This window comes from Canis lupus, chromosome 2, assembly GCF_048164855.1.
Source record: "Canis lupus baileyi chromosome 2, mCanLup2.hap1, whole genome shotgun sequence".
Taxonomy (NCBI): Eukaryota; Metazoa; Chordata; class Mammalia; order Carnivora; family Canidae; genus Canis; species Canis lupus.
This window is the reverse complement of record NC_132839.1, coordinates 43,547,811-43,564,716: the sequence shown is the minus strand read 5'-3', so window position 1 is coordinate 43,564,716 and position 16,906 is coordinate 43,547,811. Positions and strand designations below refer to the sequence as shown.

Genomic DNA, 16,906 nt, shown 5'->3' with positions numbered 1-16,906 from the left:
GACACCTATAAAATGTCCAGGGGTTTGCTTTCTCTCTCCTCTCCTCTCAACTGCCTTGGTATGGGGTGGCAAGAAAAAGCTGAGGTAGGGAAAAAAAGCCCCCCGCCCCCCCTTCCCGCTGTGGCCTGCTTTGGCCTGGGCTTACACATGCCAACCCAGAGGCGGAGCTGCCTGCATTCCTCTGTGAAGAGGAGGCGCTCACCAGTCACTGCTGAGCCGGCTGGCTGCTGGGCCCGACTGGGCCTGCCTGGCTCAGGGTGGATGTGCCCACCTCTCCGGCGTAGCGCCTTTGCAGGCTTAGTGAGCATAAGTCATCGACGTTTCCACTGATGACTGAGCCACTGCAGCTTCTCAGGGGACAGCTCTGAAAGCAGATTCCCAGGCAACTCCATTTGGTTCTGGAGCTCTTCTGCAGCCTTTGCTCAGAGTCAGACCCCGTAAGGACCCCACCAAGTAGAAGAAACTAGTTCTTCGCAGATGTTTGGGTTCTGAGAAGCAGGCCTTGCTTCCTGCACCGGGAGCAGCCGGAGGGGCCGGGCCCTGTGCAGCCTCCCTGCTCCTTGTCTCACTCATTCCCCGCAGGAAGGTGGGGGGCAAGGTGGGGACACAGGAGTTGGAACCCCCTTGGTGTGTCTGGCCCTTGCAATGTCCACGTGGAGGCTTGGCCTGCTTCCTCCACAGTCGTCCAGGCCACTGGTCCTCCTCCCCACCTCCCACCACCAGAGTCAGGCAAAGGAATTCCCCCTTCAGGCCCCAAATGGGGATGTGATCTAGGTGCTTACTTTTGGAAGAGAACAAAACTGGAGCCAGGTGAGGGAACTGGGTTTGGAGCAGAGCCCCTCAGGAAGGCTGAGCTGGTCGAGGACTGACCCAGACACCAGAAAGTCAGAAGTGCCCCCCACAATGCAGCAGAGGCAGACCCACAGGGGGCACATTGTCCCTGCCTGTCCCCTCTGAAGCCGAGGGCAGGGCCCTGGGATGTCCTGCCTGTGACCTTTTGGGCAGGCCTGACAACCCCGGCTGCAGCCTCCATCCAAGGATGCACACTCCTGGATGTCCTGAAGTGCCAGGGAAGGGAGTCAGGGAAAACAGAGGTGCTAATCCCAAACCATCCTGGTGACAAGCACGGCTCCTGGAGCAGGGAAAGGACTGGGCCTAGGTTCCTGATTTAACGTTTCCCAATGGGGACTAGCACATGCCTAACATCTCACTCCCTGGCTTTCTTCCTTCCAGACTCCCACCTGTGAAGGAGGGCGCTTGCTCCCTGACCTTTTCTCCACAGCCCTGCTTTCCTCTCTCTGCCACCCCGTCACCCCACCCTACTCCATCCGGATTTCACCTAGACCCATGTTTTAGCAGTCCTGACATGCCGCTGTCTTCCCAGGATCCTCTCTGTGAGCTCCAGACACACAGATCCAAGGAATCGGGTCCCTCCCCTTCAAACTCAGCAGGTCCAAAGTCCTTGTGATACCCAGCAAGCCCACTCCCACCTCTATCCTCTTAGGAGGCAGCTCTGACCCATTGGTTCCCTGTGCACAATCCTTTGCTGGCTCCCTTCTGCTTTAGCTAAAGTCCAGCCTCTAGCTGAGCACTCAGTCTGGCTCTCACAGACGTTTCTAGCTGCTGTTCCCATCTTTCCCCATGTGTAGTGCTCCCCGATACACCCTTGGTGTTGGTGGGTTACTTGTCAAAATGCTGGTGGTGCTACAGGCAGTTAATGCTCAGCTGAGTCCAGGGGTGCTAACCATCCTGTCCTTGGAGGTGCAGGACACACGGAAGAAGGCTTCCACTGCCCCACGCCCACTGCCCAGCGCCAAGTCACACCATTTTCCCAAAGACTCGCCCTCGTGCTCCCGTGTCTCTGAAGTCCCTGCCCGGCACCCCTTTCCCCTGCTTCTTCATCTGGCTTGCTCCCATCTGCTCTCTACATCTCCCCTGCCTCCCTTTTGCAGACAATGTTCTAGCAGGCTAGGTCAATATGCCTCAGGTGTATCTACATCTCAATGGGACAGGCTTTCCAGGACCTTGAGAGGCAAGAACTGTGGCTCCTGCGGGCCCCTCACAGCAGCAGCCCTGTGAGCTCCTTGAGGGCAGGGTCAAGGCCCACAGAAGGCCCCTGGGCACAGAGTGAGAGAGTCCAGGGTTAGCTTTTCAGGGACTCTCCCAGCCCTCCATCAGGAAGGGTGAGTCTAGGGATGCCGGGGTGGCTCAGTGATTGGGCATCTGCCTTCAGCTCAGGGCGTGATCCCAGAGTTCCAGAATCGAGTACTGCATCGGGCTCCCCGCAGGGAGCCTGCTTCTCCCTCTGCCCGTGTCTCTGCCTCTCTCTCTGGGTCTTTCATGAATAAATAAAGTCTTAGAGAAAAAAAGAAGAAAAGGAAAGAATAAAATCCTTCAAGAAAGAAAGAAAGAAAGAAAGAAAGAAAGAAAGAAAGAAAGAAAGAAAGAAAGAAAGAAAGAAAGAAAGAAAGAAAGAAAGGAGAGAAAAGAAAAGAAAAAGAAAAAGAAAAAAGAAGAAAAAAAAAGCAAAGCAAAGCAAAGCAAAAGAAAAAAGAAAGGTGAGTCTACCTGTTTCTTCCTGCAGGAGCTGTCCAAGCTGGGCCTGAACAGCGGCATGGAGGTGGAGCTGCGGATTCTTCAACTGCCTGTAGATTACAGGGAGGTGAAGCAGAGGGTCACCAGAATCTGGGAGGATCTTCAACCACAAGTAAATGATGGCCGGGAAGGCCCTGAGGCTGGGGGGTGGGGTGGGGTGAGGGGTGATGACGTGGTGGAGCTACAGGGCCTGTGAACCTCTGGACCCCCGACCTAGGGTGGCTGACTGAGGTGCACGCAGCTCCCGTGTCCCCGCCAGTATGGTCCCAGCCACTTTTCTAAGGTTCTGGGTCTGTTCATAAAAGTTTAAGTTAAAATTCAGAGTGGATCTTGGAAGAAGATTTGGGAGAGAGAAAAGGAGGAAAATCCATGGAATCTCTATTCCTTGCCAGGACTCAAAGATAGTTTCCACCCAACGGCTAGGCCCTTGGGTTATTTCCCAGCCCTGCTCAGACAGGGCAGGTTGGCCCTGAGGTGAGGCTAGAGACAAGGATTTTTGGGGCCTGGAAGAGCGGCTGGGAGGATGGCCCATCAGCAGAGGTCCCATCTCCATCACACCTGGCTTTTTTTTTTTTTTTTTTTTTAAATCCAAACAGAGTCATTATTTTAAAAACTGGTACAAATATCCACGAAGGAGGAAGGCCGGATGATGAGGTTAACACAACACACACCGCCAAACCATGAAGACAATCGTCCTGGGTGTTTTGATAAAACGCTCTGTGGCTATTTTTTTCAAAGAGGAAAAATAATAATCAGCTCTCAAAATCCTAACCATATTTTATCACATGGTCACTAACTCCTTTATATCAGAGTTTCACAAAAGAGATGGAAGATTCCCCCGAAACGCTAAGCTCCTCCGGTGCTAGTCTTGGCGACGGGCGACCCCCCGGGAAAACAAGGGGCGGGAACCGCCCTGCGAGAGCATCTGCCCGGATCAAAGGAGCCCCAGTAAATGCCACGCGGGTCGGTCTCCAGCTGTCTCCCGTTCCGGCGCGTTCATGAGGGCAGGTCAGCGGGGAAGCCTGGAGCTCGCGTGCCAGATCTGGGCCTTGAAAACAAACACATTTTGTTTATTCACTCATGAGAGGCACAGGGCGAGGCAGACGCAGGCCGCGGGGGAAGCAGGCTCCCCGGGGAGCCCGACGGGGGGGGGGGGGCGGGGGTGGACCCCGGGGCGCCGAGGCCCCCACTCGGCCGAGCCCCCAGGCGCCCCCGAGCCCGGGGAGCAGCGCCGGCCTCGGTTTCCCTAACCCCCGGCTGCCGCGTCTACTGGCGCAGCTCGCGGTGCACGTGGGCCTGGACGCCTCGGCCAAGGCCATCCTCCTGGAGCGGCGCGCCAAGAACCGCGGCTACCGGGACGCCGACGTCCGGGGCTTCCGGCCGGCGCGCGGGGAGTGCCTTCCGGGCGGCCCGGAAGTGGTCGCGTCCGGGGTCATCGCGAGGGCGGCGAGCCAGCGCGCGGCCCCGGAGGGCGTGGCCGTGGCCGTTTCTGGAGATGCCGGCAGGTACGTACGTCCCGCGGGCGTCCGGTCGTGCGGAGGCCGCCCCGTGCCGCCTGGCTGGGCACTGGCCGCCCCGGGGCGGCTGCTGCCCACGTGCGCGATGACCCCGCGCCAGGGTCTCCGCCCGCCCCGCCCCGGCCCGGCCCGGCCTCCGGTGCGTGGACAGGCGGCAAGACGGGAAGGCGTGTCTCGAGGGCCACCAGCGTTTTGTGGATGCTTTGTTTCTCTTTATTGGGCCCGGGTGTGAGTTCACTGTACTGCTTTAGCCCCACGTAGAGATAAATTCGCCCTGGTCTCTCAACTCTGGCCCCCAGTAGGTAGTTTTCCTCCACCCCCCCCACCCCCCCAAGAATGAATATGCAGCGAATCACTGTACAGTGACTCAGTAGACATGAATGAGAGGGGTTCGGGGTGTAAAGGTGTCATGGAGTGGTTGCTTGAAAATCGGGCCCCTTCCCAGGCCCCGCCACTTGCTGGCTGTGGGACCATGAGACCAAGAATCAGCCTCTTCCTGGCTCATTCCCAGCAAAGGGGTCATTCAGAGGCAGAGCAGCAAAACCTGCCTCCGTGGGTGGCAGTGGGACTTCCTCGTGCGTTGGGGATGCTGCATTGTCCCTTTATATTTTTCTGGGGTTAGAGGTTGTCCCAGGGAGTAACAACATGGCATTTCGTGTGGTTGCAGATACGTCTGCGAGTACACCTACTACCTGTCTTTGCATCATGGAAATGGACGCGCGGCACTCATCCACGTGCCTCCGTTATCCCATTGGCTCCCAGCCAGCGTGCTGGGAAAAGCCCTGCAAGTCATCATCCAGGACATGCTGGAGGAGATGAGAAAGCCTGAGCTCAAAGCCTGGTTTGCAGAAAACTCAACCTCGGTGATTCCAGCCCAGGGGGGCCAGTTGGGGGATTGCCTCTTTAGAGAAAATTAAATGTTTCAATCTTGTGTGCAGAGTTCAACTGTGCTTTAAGAGACTTTTAAAAAATGGCTTGTAAAACCTTTTACACAGAGGAAGAAAGCTCTGAATTAGCCCAAAGAAATCACAAAGGGTTATTTTATTGTCAGAAGAAAGAAGAACACTCAAAGGCAGACATTTCACAAGGGATTAACTAGCTTCAGTTATGGTTTTCTTGACAATAAAATGAAATCCTAGTAATTTTTTTTTTTTCTTTTAAAACTGTGTAGGAGCCAGTGTGATCCTGCCCAGATTGCCAAAGCCACAGACCTGTTGGGCAGAGCTGTATGTGATGGGTTGATCTGTGACCAGCTCGCCAGGGGGAAATACAGGTGGAGTGGCCGCTCAATACCCCCTTTCTGGCCCCCAGACTCATGCATCCAGGTGTTGTGTGCAGCTTCTGATCACTGAGTCTCTAGTGTTTGGTTTTTCTTTTTTTCTCCTTTTAAAAAAATTGTGTTTAACATACATACATGAAATTTACCCTTTTCACCAATTCACTGTTTGTGTACATTCACTTGTGCAGTCATCACCACCATCTATCTCTAGAACTTTCGCAACATTGCCAACTGAAACTCTGTCCCCAATAAACCACATCTCCCCTCCCCCCAGCCCTTAGCAACCATCATTCCACCCTCCATCACTGAATTTGACTACTCTAAGGACCTCGTGTAAAGGACACTCTTTGTCCTTTTGTGACTGGCTTATTTCGCACAGGATAATGTCTTCGAGGTTCATCCACGTGTATCAGAATTTCCTTTTTTTTAAGGCTGAGTGATATTTCATTGTATATATAGACCACATTTTGTTTATCCATTCATCCTTTGGTGGACACTGGGTTGCTTCCACCTTTTGGTTATTGGAAATACTACAACTGTGTACACTGGTGTGCAAAGATATGTAGAGTCCCCAGTTTCAGTTCCTTTATTTATATCCCTAAAGGTGGAATTGCTGGATCATAAGGTAATCCTACATTTAAGTTTCTGAGGGACTGCCATACAGTTTTCCATGGCAGCTGTGCTATTTTATATTGCTATTAGTAGTATTTGCTCTTAAAGCAAAGAATACTAGCTAGGTTTGGCTTCTCTGCCATGTTGGGTGTTATCCCTACTTTTTAGAAAGAGAATCTCCCCTTTTCAGCTGTCATGTTGCCTTTGGGCAAGCACTGCTCTGGGTCTTGTGCCAAGTTGCTCAGAGCAAGGTCTTACATGTTTAGTGTTTTCTGGGGGCAAACATCCATTGAGATACATTGATTTTGGGGGGAAGGGGTTGAGGTGGCTAAGGTCTGGGAAATTTCTTGTTATGGTGTTGTGCTCACAGCTATCACTTTCACATAATTACATCTAAAAAAAAACATCGTTTACTTAGTGTCTAGATTCTTTTTTTTTTTTTAAGATTTTATTTATTTATTCATAGAGACACAGAGAGAGAGAAAAAGGCAGAGACACAGGCAGAGGGAGAAGCAGGCTCCATGCAGAGAGCCCCATGTGGGACTCGATCCAGGGTCTCCAGGATCACGCCACGCCACCGGGGCTGCCCATTACTATAAGGAAAAGCATTTGCAACTTAATAATAACAAAGGAACCGGGCAGGCCTTGCTTGTTTTATCATTAGCTCTCTAGCATACTTGAGCCTTTGGTACAGACTTTACAGAACCCTTTTTGCAAATGAAAACTGGCTTATTTGACATAAAACAGATCAGAGTCACTTTGCAGCAGACCAAAGCCAGCCAAGTGGGGTGGGATGGTATGGCCAGCATGTGTAGGTCCAGCTGCACGGTTGTTAACGTGGAGACCCTTCTGCATTTGTAGGCAAACACCTGCTACCCAGAGCCCTGTCCCCCTCTCGCATTGTAGCTTCTGTCTCAGGCCCGGGGCAAGCAGGGGGCCTTGAGACCCTGTCTCAGTGTTATTTCAGATTGCTTGGCACCAAGCCATACACATACACATTTTATAAACTTTCAAATGTCACCTCAACGGGGAGGCCCACCAAGATATTCCCTCTTGGTGAACGTTATCATCTCTCCCTGTGTGCCCTCCGGTGTTCTTGAGGAAGAATCCCAAAGGCCCCATTCACCTCCTGGTCTAAGCAGCCTGCCATCTGCTATTGGTGCCTACTGGGGCCTGTTTACTTGTGGCTGATACGTGGTGGTTCTGAGTCTGTTTGAAAGCTGACGCAGCTTGAACTCGGGGGATGGTCACTTACTGGGGGATGGGGGGCGTCTCTGGGCACTTCTGCGTGCTTGGTTATCTATTAAAAAAAAATCCTTCCTTTGCAGAGTTGTGAACATCCGGTGAAACCATTCCATCAGTGATGAATGCATCCTGTACAGACACACCCAAGTGCGGGCTTGTAGCTGGACCTGTAAGGGGTAGATACACACAGAGCCCCACTGGATCTATGGCCTTAAATTGGCATGGTAGAGGAGGTGTTAGCACTTGTGAAGACTCAGCACCTTTACCCAGAGAAGAGACTGCTGCTGCCTGGGGCTGAGGACAGGTGGCCAGGGTGCCGCAGCTAGCTGAAAGCACAGGTTTACCTGCCTGGGCACATAGGAGCGCCACGATGGACTCCTGGGTCCCCCTTGCTGGCCGCTCATAGGCTTGCTCATATGTACCTTGGAAATGAGCCTTGAGCTACTTTGACCATTGAGTGCCAGCTACTCCGTGACAATGGTGAACAAAAACCCCAGGGCAACACCAAGGGCTTGAGAGAATCTTCTGAGAAAGGCCTTTTGTCTTTAGATCCAAATAACTGTGAGACTCACTAGATCTTAAATAACTGTGGCCTTTGTCTCCCGCCTTCACCTGGCTCTTTAGACTTTTTATATGGTGGCCTGGCTTTGTTCCTGGAGTAGTTTCCTATGATCAAAGTTCAGTGAAATGATCAGCTTGCCCTCCTGATGTGTCTATACATCTCTGGTGTGATTCCACAACACTTACAGCTTGTTTCCTTTGAACATATATTCACATTTTTTACTATGGCCATTTCCCCTGGGGGAAAAAAAAAGATGCCTGGATGGTAGAGGCCCGGGGACAGGCCAAGATCATCAGCTAGAAGGTAACCTTCTGAACACCTCCAGCGAGCCACGTCCTCTGTGTGCTTGCTTACTTCTCCCCTGCGTCCTGAGTAGGTATGGTGGCTGTGAGGTACCAGCCAGGACAGGAAATGTGAAGTTTAAGTCCTTTGTCCCAGAGTCACCTACAGCAAACCTGCCCTGGCCTGACTTGTCAGTGGAAGATAGAGGAAAAGTCTCCAAATCAGTCAAAAACAGATTTCTATATTTTATGTATTCAGATTTTCTTCTAGCTGATTTAATGGAGTGAGAAACAGAATAGCTTCCTTGTCTTCCCCAGCAATTTGCATGCTGAGAAGGTTCAGCTGTCAGAAATAAAGCAAAGCCTTCACACAGAACACCTCCAAGCGACATGTGTGAACACACATGCCACACGTAGCTCAGCTTCCCTGCCTCAGAAGCGTGGTGATCCTTCCAGAAAGGGAGAGGAACGAAATCAGAGACCAAAAATGCATACAGAATTCTTTTATTTAACTTAAACCATGTAGTACTTTAACTACTAGAAAAAAGCAGAGTAAGAGAAACTAAAGTTGCCTTAGCTTCAGCCATTCAAAATAGATAAAGTTTCTTTTTTTTTCCCATAATGTAAAGAATCCAGAGTATATCGCAGTAACAGGAATAAATTCTTACAACAGAATATACAAAAACATTTTGAAATTTTTTTCATCTACTGATTTTTTTTTATATAAACAGGAATTTTTTTTTTTAGGAATAATTTATACACAGAAAGTCATTTTATGTAACAAATTGGCCATGTTATTACTTTTTTTTTTTTTTTACTTTTTTAAAAAACGTTTTTTAAACAAGAAAACTCAGAAAATGCATTATTTGCGATGCATCCATTCCATTGCGCCTTCTGGTTTGATTTTTGTTTTTTTTGTTTTTTTTGTTTTTTTGTTTTTTTGTCCCAGAGGTAGACATACTCTGGCAAACCTCTCACCTCAACCTCACTGGCTTAGAAAGCAGACAGGTGTTTTTGCCAAGCATCTATTCCACCTGTGGATGTGTCTATGCAACGCCAAACATCTGACTGAACAGTTGAAAACAAAAATGTTTCTGGACCTTTCTCCCATGTAGTGCAAAGCATCCAGATGTTTCTAATGATAGAGATTTTTGTGGAGAAGTGTAGACATGGCCAATAATCCATTGGGAGTTAGAGGAAATGGAGTCCAACTGAAACACATTTTCATGTGTGTAGTTTTTATTGAAAAGGACTTGTTTTGGACTAGAAAAATGTGTCTTCAGTGTTCTGCCTTAAATAAAATAAATAGGGTCTCTTCCTTGTTATAACAAAGCGCTAATCACAATATGAGGCATGTAAGCAAACGGCCTGTGTGCACCAGAATTACCATCATTCATGTGATAAGTCTGTATGTATGCTGTGATCACTGTGAAACCATTAGTTGTGCCATCAAGTCCTTCCCTCTCTGGGCATTGCACGACAATGGGAACCACCAAACCAACCAAACCAGATACTCAGGAGTGCCAAACGCACTGCTGAGCTGCAACACCTTTGCTGTGTCCTTGGCCAATGAGGTTCTCTCTGTTAAAGTAGCTACACTCCAAAGGGAAATGACCAAAGATGATCCCAACCAGAGGGTTCTGGAAGACCAAGATACTGAAGATACAGAACTACTTCTTAAATCATCATTCCTTTGTTATAAACTAGGGCACAAAGCATGGGGGAAAAGAGGGTGAACCACGGCCTGGGTCAGGGAAAAATCCTTTTTTTTTTTTTTTTTTTTTTTTTTTGGCATATTGTAAAGCTAGCTAGTAAACAGGTGTCCTAAAAAAATGGATCACAAACACATATTTGCACACACAGAAAAAAAAGTGTCTTTAAATTATTTTCAGCAATTATAAACTACAAACATTTTATAAAATTATTCTATGTTCTTACAAAAATGCAATGAAACATTTAATTAGTTCTTGTAAACCAGATCTTCGTCAACTGACTACCCGTAATCTACTGGACTTAAGAGCCCTATTGAAAACGCTAATGAGTGACTAATTAGAACAATGTTTACCAGAAAGATGTGGACACACACAAACGTGGACATACAGATGAGTGATTATGTTCTTGCATAAACAAAATAAAACAAAACCCTAACGTCATGCCTCAGAACTGACAACTGACGGGTGCAATGCAGTTCGAGTTCTTTGAACGATTTCACTGAACTCTGCAACAACAGTTTCCAAAGGAGGATGTCAGTTTCTTTGTTGAAACCAAATGCCCATGGATGACTGTTGAGACTTGATGTGGTCTGATACCTTCAGAAACCATCAAGTTCAAAACATGGCCCACACTTCTTCCCAACCCCATACCCTTCTGCTTGCCATTCTTGGCTTCATGTCATGTCATGACCCTGTTAACAGTGGTTTCCTACTGCCTCATCATCCCACTGTCAAAGAGTGTTCAGTCTGCTTTTTCTTGAAGTGAACGAGTCATGTAAGCTGGAGGCCTAAGGTCTGTATCTTCAGCATCTCTGGCAACAGAGGTTCAATCTAAACAACATCCTCTCTTGAAATTCTCATTTGTACCACCGACTAGTCAGAGGGGAATAAGAAAGGTTGACTTTCATAACCGGTGCTTAGAGAGTGGATCTGGTCCGTATCTCCCAATGCTGCTTAGCCCAGGAAATTTAAAAAACAAAAAACAAAAAAACAGCCAACAAACACAAAAGTAACAGTAACAAAAGAACAAACCCCAGACCTTAAATACATTAGTGGGACTGCTGGAATGGGCCAAGGCATACTGTGGAGCTTTACTGTCAACAGGAGGGGGGGCCTATGTTTTGGAAAGGAGTTGCCTTTGACACCAGCCCCCCCAAGGAAGACCCAGCAGTAACAGCTGAGGACCTGGGACCAAGCATCCTAGACTCCTCACCGATCTGAGCTAGTGTGATCTTTCCAGCAACAGGATGCAACAGCAGCCTGCATCATATGTGCAGCCACCTGCCAATGGAGGTGAGCTGCTGAGAAAGGGGCTTTGGTGGAACAAGCCGGCCTAGAGTTTGGCATCATATTTGGCTTGTAAATCTGTTATCCCAACCACAGCACGCCGCAACTGCTAAGCATTTTGCCGTTGGGTAGTTCCACAATAGCCACTTTTTTTTTTTTTTCCCCAATTTTACCAAGCCACTTTTCCTACCATTGAAATGTTGTCCCAAGTCACAAGAAACATGCTGGAAGGAGAGGCCAGTGTTGTCCAAGAACACGGTCTTCTATCTTCCAAGGAGGAAGCACATCCCAATTGTGTGTCAAATGTCATGACATCCCATAAAGAGAGAGCTGGGGTAGTCTGGGTGTCACACAGCTGAAGTTCGACAGTGTCTCCAGAATACACCAGCTCCTGCTGCCTCAGGGAAGGGCCGTGTGTGCTAATGTTTTAACGCTCACATCAATTCAATGATGTGCCTCAGTGGTTCACGTCACTTCAAGCAGTGTGAGCCGCTGTCAGAAGAAGGTTGCATGGAAAAATGCCACAACTCAGCTTGATTAGATTATTTGGAGCGTACAAAAGAGAAAAATCAAGAAGAGATTGGAAAATCAGCATAAAATTAGGCTAGAACTGTGGATAGATGATGCCTTGGGATAGTCAAGGTGGGTGGTTTGGTCCAGTAAAATGACTGCACCATCACACAAGCAAAAAAATTTTTTTTTATTTAAGTGTTTCTGAAGCATTGGTTATGATGGGCACTACACTATTAATGTTTTCTTTCTACTTAAAGAAAAACCACCTACAGAAGACAAAAACAAGAGGACACCAACAACTCGGACAGTTTAAACAAAACCCTTATAACCAGCTGAATGATCTGTAGAAATCCAGTTGTGGAAACCGGTAGGTATGTGCAAAAGAGGAGCGGCCACTATTCCAAGGGGTCATCTACAGTGTGGAAGAAGAAAACCCTGATCCAACAGTATTTCTCAGTGACCTTAAGATGCCAGGGGCCTTGGGAAGAGAGCATAGTGTTCTCGCAGGAGGAAGAGTGCTCCTGAGCTTCACTGCAGTACTGGAACTGAAAGGAGCCATCCACACTTTGGGAAAACCCCCACCATGTTTCCCAGATAGAGTCACCAGTGCCTGTGAGAGCAGCTGCTGGAATTGGGACATGTGCCGTCCACCCCTGTGAGCAGCAGGAGGACGGGATGAAGGCACAGCTCCGGCGGGTCGCACACCACCCCAGCAGGAGGCTGGGCGCCGACCACCGGCCCCCCCTATCCAGCCTGGAGGTTTGGTCTCTGTTTTCCCCTGGGGGAGGAGGAGGTGAGGGTGAAGTGGATGAACAATCTGGAGAGAGGGGGACTTGTCTTCTCTGTACATCCTGAATGGGACTGGCTAGCAGATCAGGAACCTCTGCATTCTCCAGCAGGAGGCCTGGCGGACTGAGCTCTCAAGAGTACTGACGTGGCTGCACCATAAGATGGACCCAGCGCAATGACATCCTGTCCCCACCTGGAGCAGGCCTGGGCCACGCCACCGTGGCACCTTGCCAGGTATGATCCTAACCCAGAAACTGCCTGCCTGCCCCCCTCAGTACTTCCAGTGCTCAAAACCAAGGAAGTGAGTGCTCTTCCAATGACAGAATCTGTTTGTCATTCAATCTGCACAGAGGCTGGTTTAAAGACAGCCGGCCTGGGACTGCCAAGCAGCAGCACCCCTCCCCCACTGCATGCTCTGGCCCTCTGCTCACCTCCCAGCAGACAGCAGAGTGCAGCCCGCCCCGCCCCCCCACCCCCAACACACCAGGCCGAGAGGAAGGAAATCCTAACACCTCACAACCTCTTAGGAAACCAAGTTAGGAGAAGAACAAAAGCAACACAAAACGAGATATCCCAGAAAAAGGCAAGCTGTCTGACATAAGTGGAGAGGTGTATTAGTGTTGCTTCGACCCAGGAATACAGCCTGGCCTCTCCCTGCCTCGCCTGGTGTGTGTGGCCTGTGGTGTAGATGAGGTTACCAGTATCAACGGCATATTGTCAGGTGCTGAGAAATGTGAGATGTATTCTTTTGTATATATACACATATAAAAAATAAGAGTGAGGTAGATAAATGTTTGAAAAACAAAACAAAAACCCAAAAACAAAACCCAAAAAACCCAAAAACTGTCCTGTCTTACACACATACACACAAAACCCTTTTCTCAGTATTTAAATTCATAATGGGGCTTCTTTACAGTGATTGAAACTGATATCACAAAATAAATTAAAAGAAAACTCCTACATATAATACCTTCTTAATTAACTTTTTTCTTTTTTCTCATTTTTTTTTAAGGGAAAAAACTATGGAACAGAGGCTAGAGAATATTGTAGGACTGAAGCTCCAGACAAGCAGAAACGCACTATGCACTTGCTTTCTCGTGTTTAATCTCCAGTCACAACTAGTAATCCTCATATTTTAGCTTTGTTCTTACTCATAATTTAAACATTTCCATCCCAGAAGCAACTTGTGCGCTGTCATCACTCTGGTGAGAAGTGCTAAAAACTAAACAAAACAAGACCCCCAGGCCCCCGAAGACTTGGATTCCTGGCCAAGGAAAAGCAGGCCAGGCTGGGGCCCTGGTCCCCTGGGAGCGAGCAGAGGGGCTCCCCAGCCACTGCGGCTCTGCGCTCACCCCGACCCAGCCCTCTGGCCACGGACATGGGGGGCAGTGGGAGGCTGGTTGACAGCCTGGAGGAGGCGGCTGCCCCTGCACACCCTGCGCCCCCTGCAGTGCCAAGGAGGTGCCTGGGGATTTTCTGGTTCTAAAGACAGGTAGGTTGGTCAGGAGGGTGGTGGCGGAAGCCCTGCTCCACTGCACCCTTGGACTCAGCAGCTCTTTTTCGTGGGATGGGAAGGATTAAATATCCATTTTAAAAAAATGAAAAAAAAAAAAACAACCCCAAACCCCAAAAACTAGTAATCCAGATGCCTAGTGTCTGCAGCTAAAACTGCTGTTGTACCCAAGAATTAAAAAAATAGATATATGTGTGTCACAACCGAAACAAAGGTGAGGGCAAGAGAAGGTGAGACTTTCCAACAACGGTGACTTGAAACACTGAACAAGGATGTGCGAAATATTTAACCTTTTTTTTTTCTGACCTGAGTTTGTATCATGTCTTGCACTGTAACAGACTCCAGCGCTGTGTGGGAGCAGGCTGAGGAGTGGGGGGGGCCTTCCCACTGGGGGGGCGCCCACCACCCCCAGCCTGCTTCCTGCGCCAGCCTCGTGCCCACAGAGCCTATGGGTTAGAACGGAGCTAACGGGTAGAGGGAGCGGGGAGGGGAGGGAGTGTTTATAAAAAGGCATCAAACAGTTCATGGCAAATTATGTTATAGAAGTATTGGTTACTGGGAAGAGAGGAAGAAAGTCACGCACGCTAGTACAAAGCATAAGAAGTTTCTTGGAGTGAGCAGAAAGGGAAGAAGGGTAGACCTGAAGGTTTTCATAGATTAAATCCACAAAGATAAAGGACAAAAAAAATAGCAGCTTTTTTTTTTCTGTACAGACGTATAGATGAATATCTGAACCGTAAAAAAGTTATAAAAGTGACATTAAAGACGATGTGTATGCAAATGTTTCATGGTCTAACATAGAACTGTAAGACCCATGAAGAAGTCCTAGTAACAGAGAGAATGTCAACAAAGCTTAGAATGCTTGAATCTGTTTACTGCTTTTCTTCTTACTGTTGTGGTGGTGTTTGAATTTCTTTCCTTGCAAACCTGCACCAACAGTTGGGCTGAGTCCCTGGAAACTCCTTCCCGTCTGCATCCTGGGGGGCCGGGAGTGGGGGCTGGGGTTGAGGGGTGGGGGACAGGAGACTGGCACGTGCGTGACCTCCCCTTCAAGCCTGTCTGCCAGACTCTCCACAGGGCCTGTTTCCTCCAGAATTGCTGGGGGCTGGCGGGCGGGTGCGGGGTAGGAGGCTTCGGCCTCTCCTAGGCTTCATGGAGAGAAGCTCCCCATCTGCCCACTTCTCCCCAATATTAACCTAGTCAGGAGCAACTAGACCTGCGTGAATGTAAGACTGGAGAGGAACACCAGGGGTGATCGGATGGACTGCAGCCTCAGCAGGCAGACTAGATGCCATGCTGGCCCCATGCCTCTGGGAACAAGGGAATTGGTGCGGGGCTGGGAGGGAGGAAGTCAAGGATTTGGCAGAATTTGGCAGCATTAAAATGGTAACAACCTTGAATGAACGATGACCCTTTTTCAATTTTGTATGTTCCTAAAAAGGTGAGAGATACAGTTAAAAAAAATCCGTCTCAATGTGTTCATGTGTGTGTATGTTTATAAAGACCTACGGTGACAGGCAGGTGTGTCCAGGGTGACGTGGGGCCGCGGGGAGGGACAGCCAGTTAGTTCCTTACTCTGATCAAAAGGGCGTCCCAGATGGACTTGCGGCAAAGGTTTTTCCATTTTGAAGCATAAAGAAAGAGAAAGGTGAGAGAGAAAGAGAAATGTGAGAGGGAGGGAGGGAGACAGGTCTGAGAAGAGACGGGGAGTGAGGAGACTCGATTCTCGAGTGTTCTGTTGCTATTAAGTGTTGTCGTTAAGGTTCTTGAAGGCCCATGTCAGTTAAGGGTTTGGGTAGGGAAATAAAAAGCTGCTTGCATATTGAAAAAAGGAACATCCCAAACGTGTTTACTGCAGAGAAGCCGTCTCCCGCGGGCAGCATTGGCAGTTCTGAAGATCCACTGAGGTACAGGAGGCTGTGGCTAGATTGTTAGAACTCCCCCCCACCCGCCGCCCCGCGTGCACACACGTTACTGTCTGCACGGGATTCGGGCTCCAGGGATCAGCAGGTCGAAGACTGGGGCAGAGGCAAGGCCCGCTCGTTCTTGCGGCCCCCGTTCATGTGCGCGTAAGGCTGTCTCTCATCGAAGCTGGCTCGCAGGACCAGCACGCCAGGGCCTGGGCCGTTCTCGGCCTTGTGTCCTGAGAGTCTGTCAGGCAGAGGCAGGGACGACGAGGAGGCCGACGGGTCCAGGGGGACACTCTCCATGTTCTCCGGCTCCAGGTCCAGCTCCTCCGGCTCGGGCGGCTTGTTCTCCTCGCTGTAGTAGAAGGAGACCTCCCGGAAGCCGGGCTCCATCTCGTCCTTGATGCTGCTGATGATCTCCAGGAAGGAAGGCCTCATCTTGGGGTTGTACTGCCAGCACATGCGCATCAGCTCAAACCTATGGTGCACACAGACAGGAGATGGGCCGGGCTGCGAACGGACTGTTCGCTGCGGTCCCCCCGGACTTGGGCACCCCGATGGCACGGCAGCTCGGAGCCTCTGCCTCTCCCTCCTGGTGGCCCGAGCGAGCAGCCTTCCACTTCTCCCATCTGCTCTCACTTCCCCCTGGGACCCGGGCCCTCTGTGAGACGAAACCTAAACTCTCGTTTTCCAAGAAAGGACAGATCCAGGGCCACACGCAATCTGTATGGTGAGAGCTCTAAGACATAGGGGGCGGGGGTGGCCGGGTTTCGGCTCCAGTCGTGATCTCAGGGTCCTGTGATCGAGCCCCGCATCGGGTTCTGCACCCAACAGGGGAGTCTGCCCGACACTCTTTCTTCCTCTGGCCCTCCTGCCACTCTCTCTAAAACAAATAAATCTTAAAAAAGAAAAACAAAAACCCTACATAGCCCCAGGCTGCACTGAATTGAGTGACAGTCCCAGGGAAGACCTGCAGTCAGGACCCCACCAGGCAGGGAGGGCCAACCTGTGCAGGAGATCCGCCCTCCCCCGCCCCAAGAAAGGGGCAGGCGGAGACACAGCGTGATGTCCAGGCTGGGTCTCATCCGCTGGGC

At 49.8% G+C, this 16,906-nt stretch overlaps 2 protein-coding genes and 1 long non-coding RNA gene across 10 annotated transcripts in view; 1 reads left to right on the top strand and 2 right to left on the bottom strand.

Annotated features, from left to right (window-relative positions):
* PGPEP1L (pyroglutamyl-peptidase I like) overlaps positions 1–5,043 on the top strand; it is a 45,712-nt gene extending 40,669 nt beyond the window's left edge. The window contains exons 3-5 of one of the 4 annotated variants that reach the window (XM_072797510.1): positions 2,585–2,707; positions 3,874–4,100; positions 4,780–5,043. In XM_072797510.1, the coding sequence (XP_072653611.1) occupies positions 2,585–2,707; positions 3,874–4,100; positions 4,780–5,029 (600 nt within the window). In that variant the 3' untranslated portion in view covers positions 5,030–5,043. The other 3 variants (XR_012017120.1, XR_012017122.1, XR_012017123.1) reach the window with 3 other exon arrangements.
* LOC140616770 (uncharacterized) lies at positions 3,355–3,992 on the bottom strand. Its single transcript, XR_012017138.1, has 2 exons — positions 3,847–3,992; positions 3,355–3,643 (listed from the first exon to the last, which is right to left on the bottom strand). It is a non-coding gene; the product is annotated as an uncharacterized lncRNA (long non-coding RNA).
* Positions 5,044–8,579: 3,536 nt separating the features above from the next.
* Positions 8,580–16,906, bottom strand: part of IGF1R (insulin like growth factor 1 receptor) — a 302,878-nt gene continuing 294,551 nt past the window's right edge. For all 5 annotated transcript variants that reach the window (XM_072797447.1, XM_072797464.1, XM_072797485.1 and 2 more), the window contains exon 21: positions 8,580–16,290. In XM_072797447.1, the coding sequence (XP_072653548.1) occupies positions 15,909–16,290 (382 nt within the window). In that variant the 3' untranslated portion in view covers positions 8,580–15,908. The remainder of the gene's footprint in view (positions 16,291–16,906) is intronic.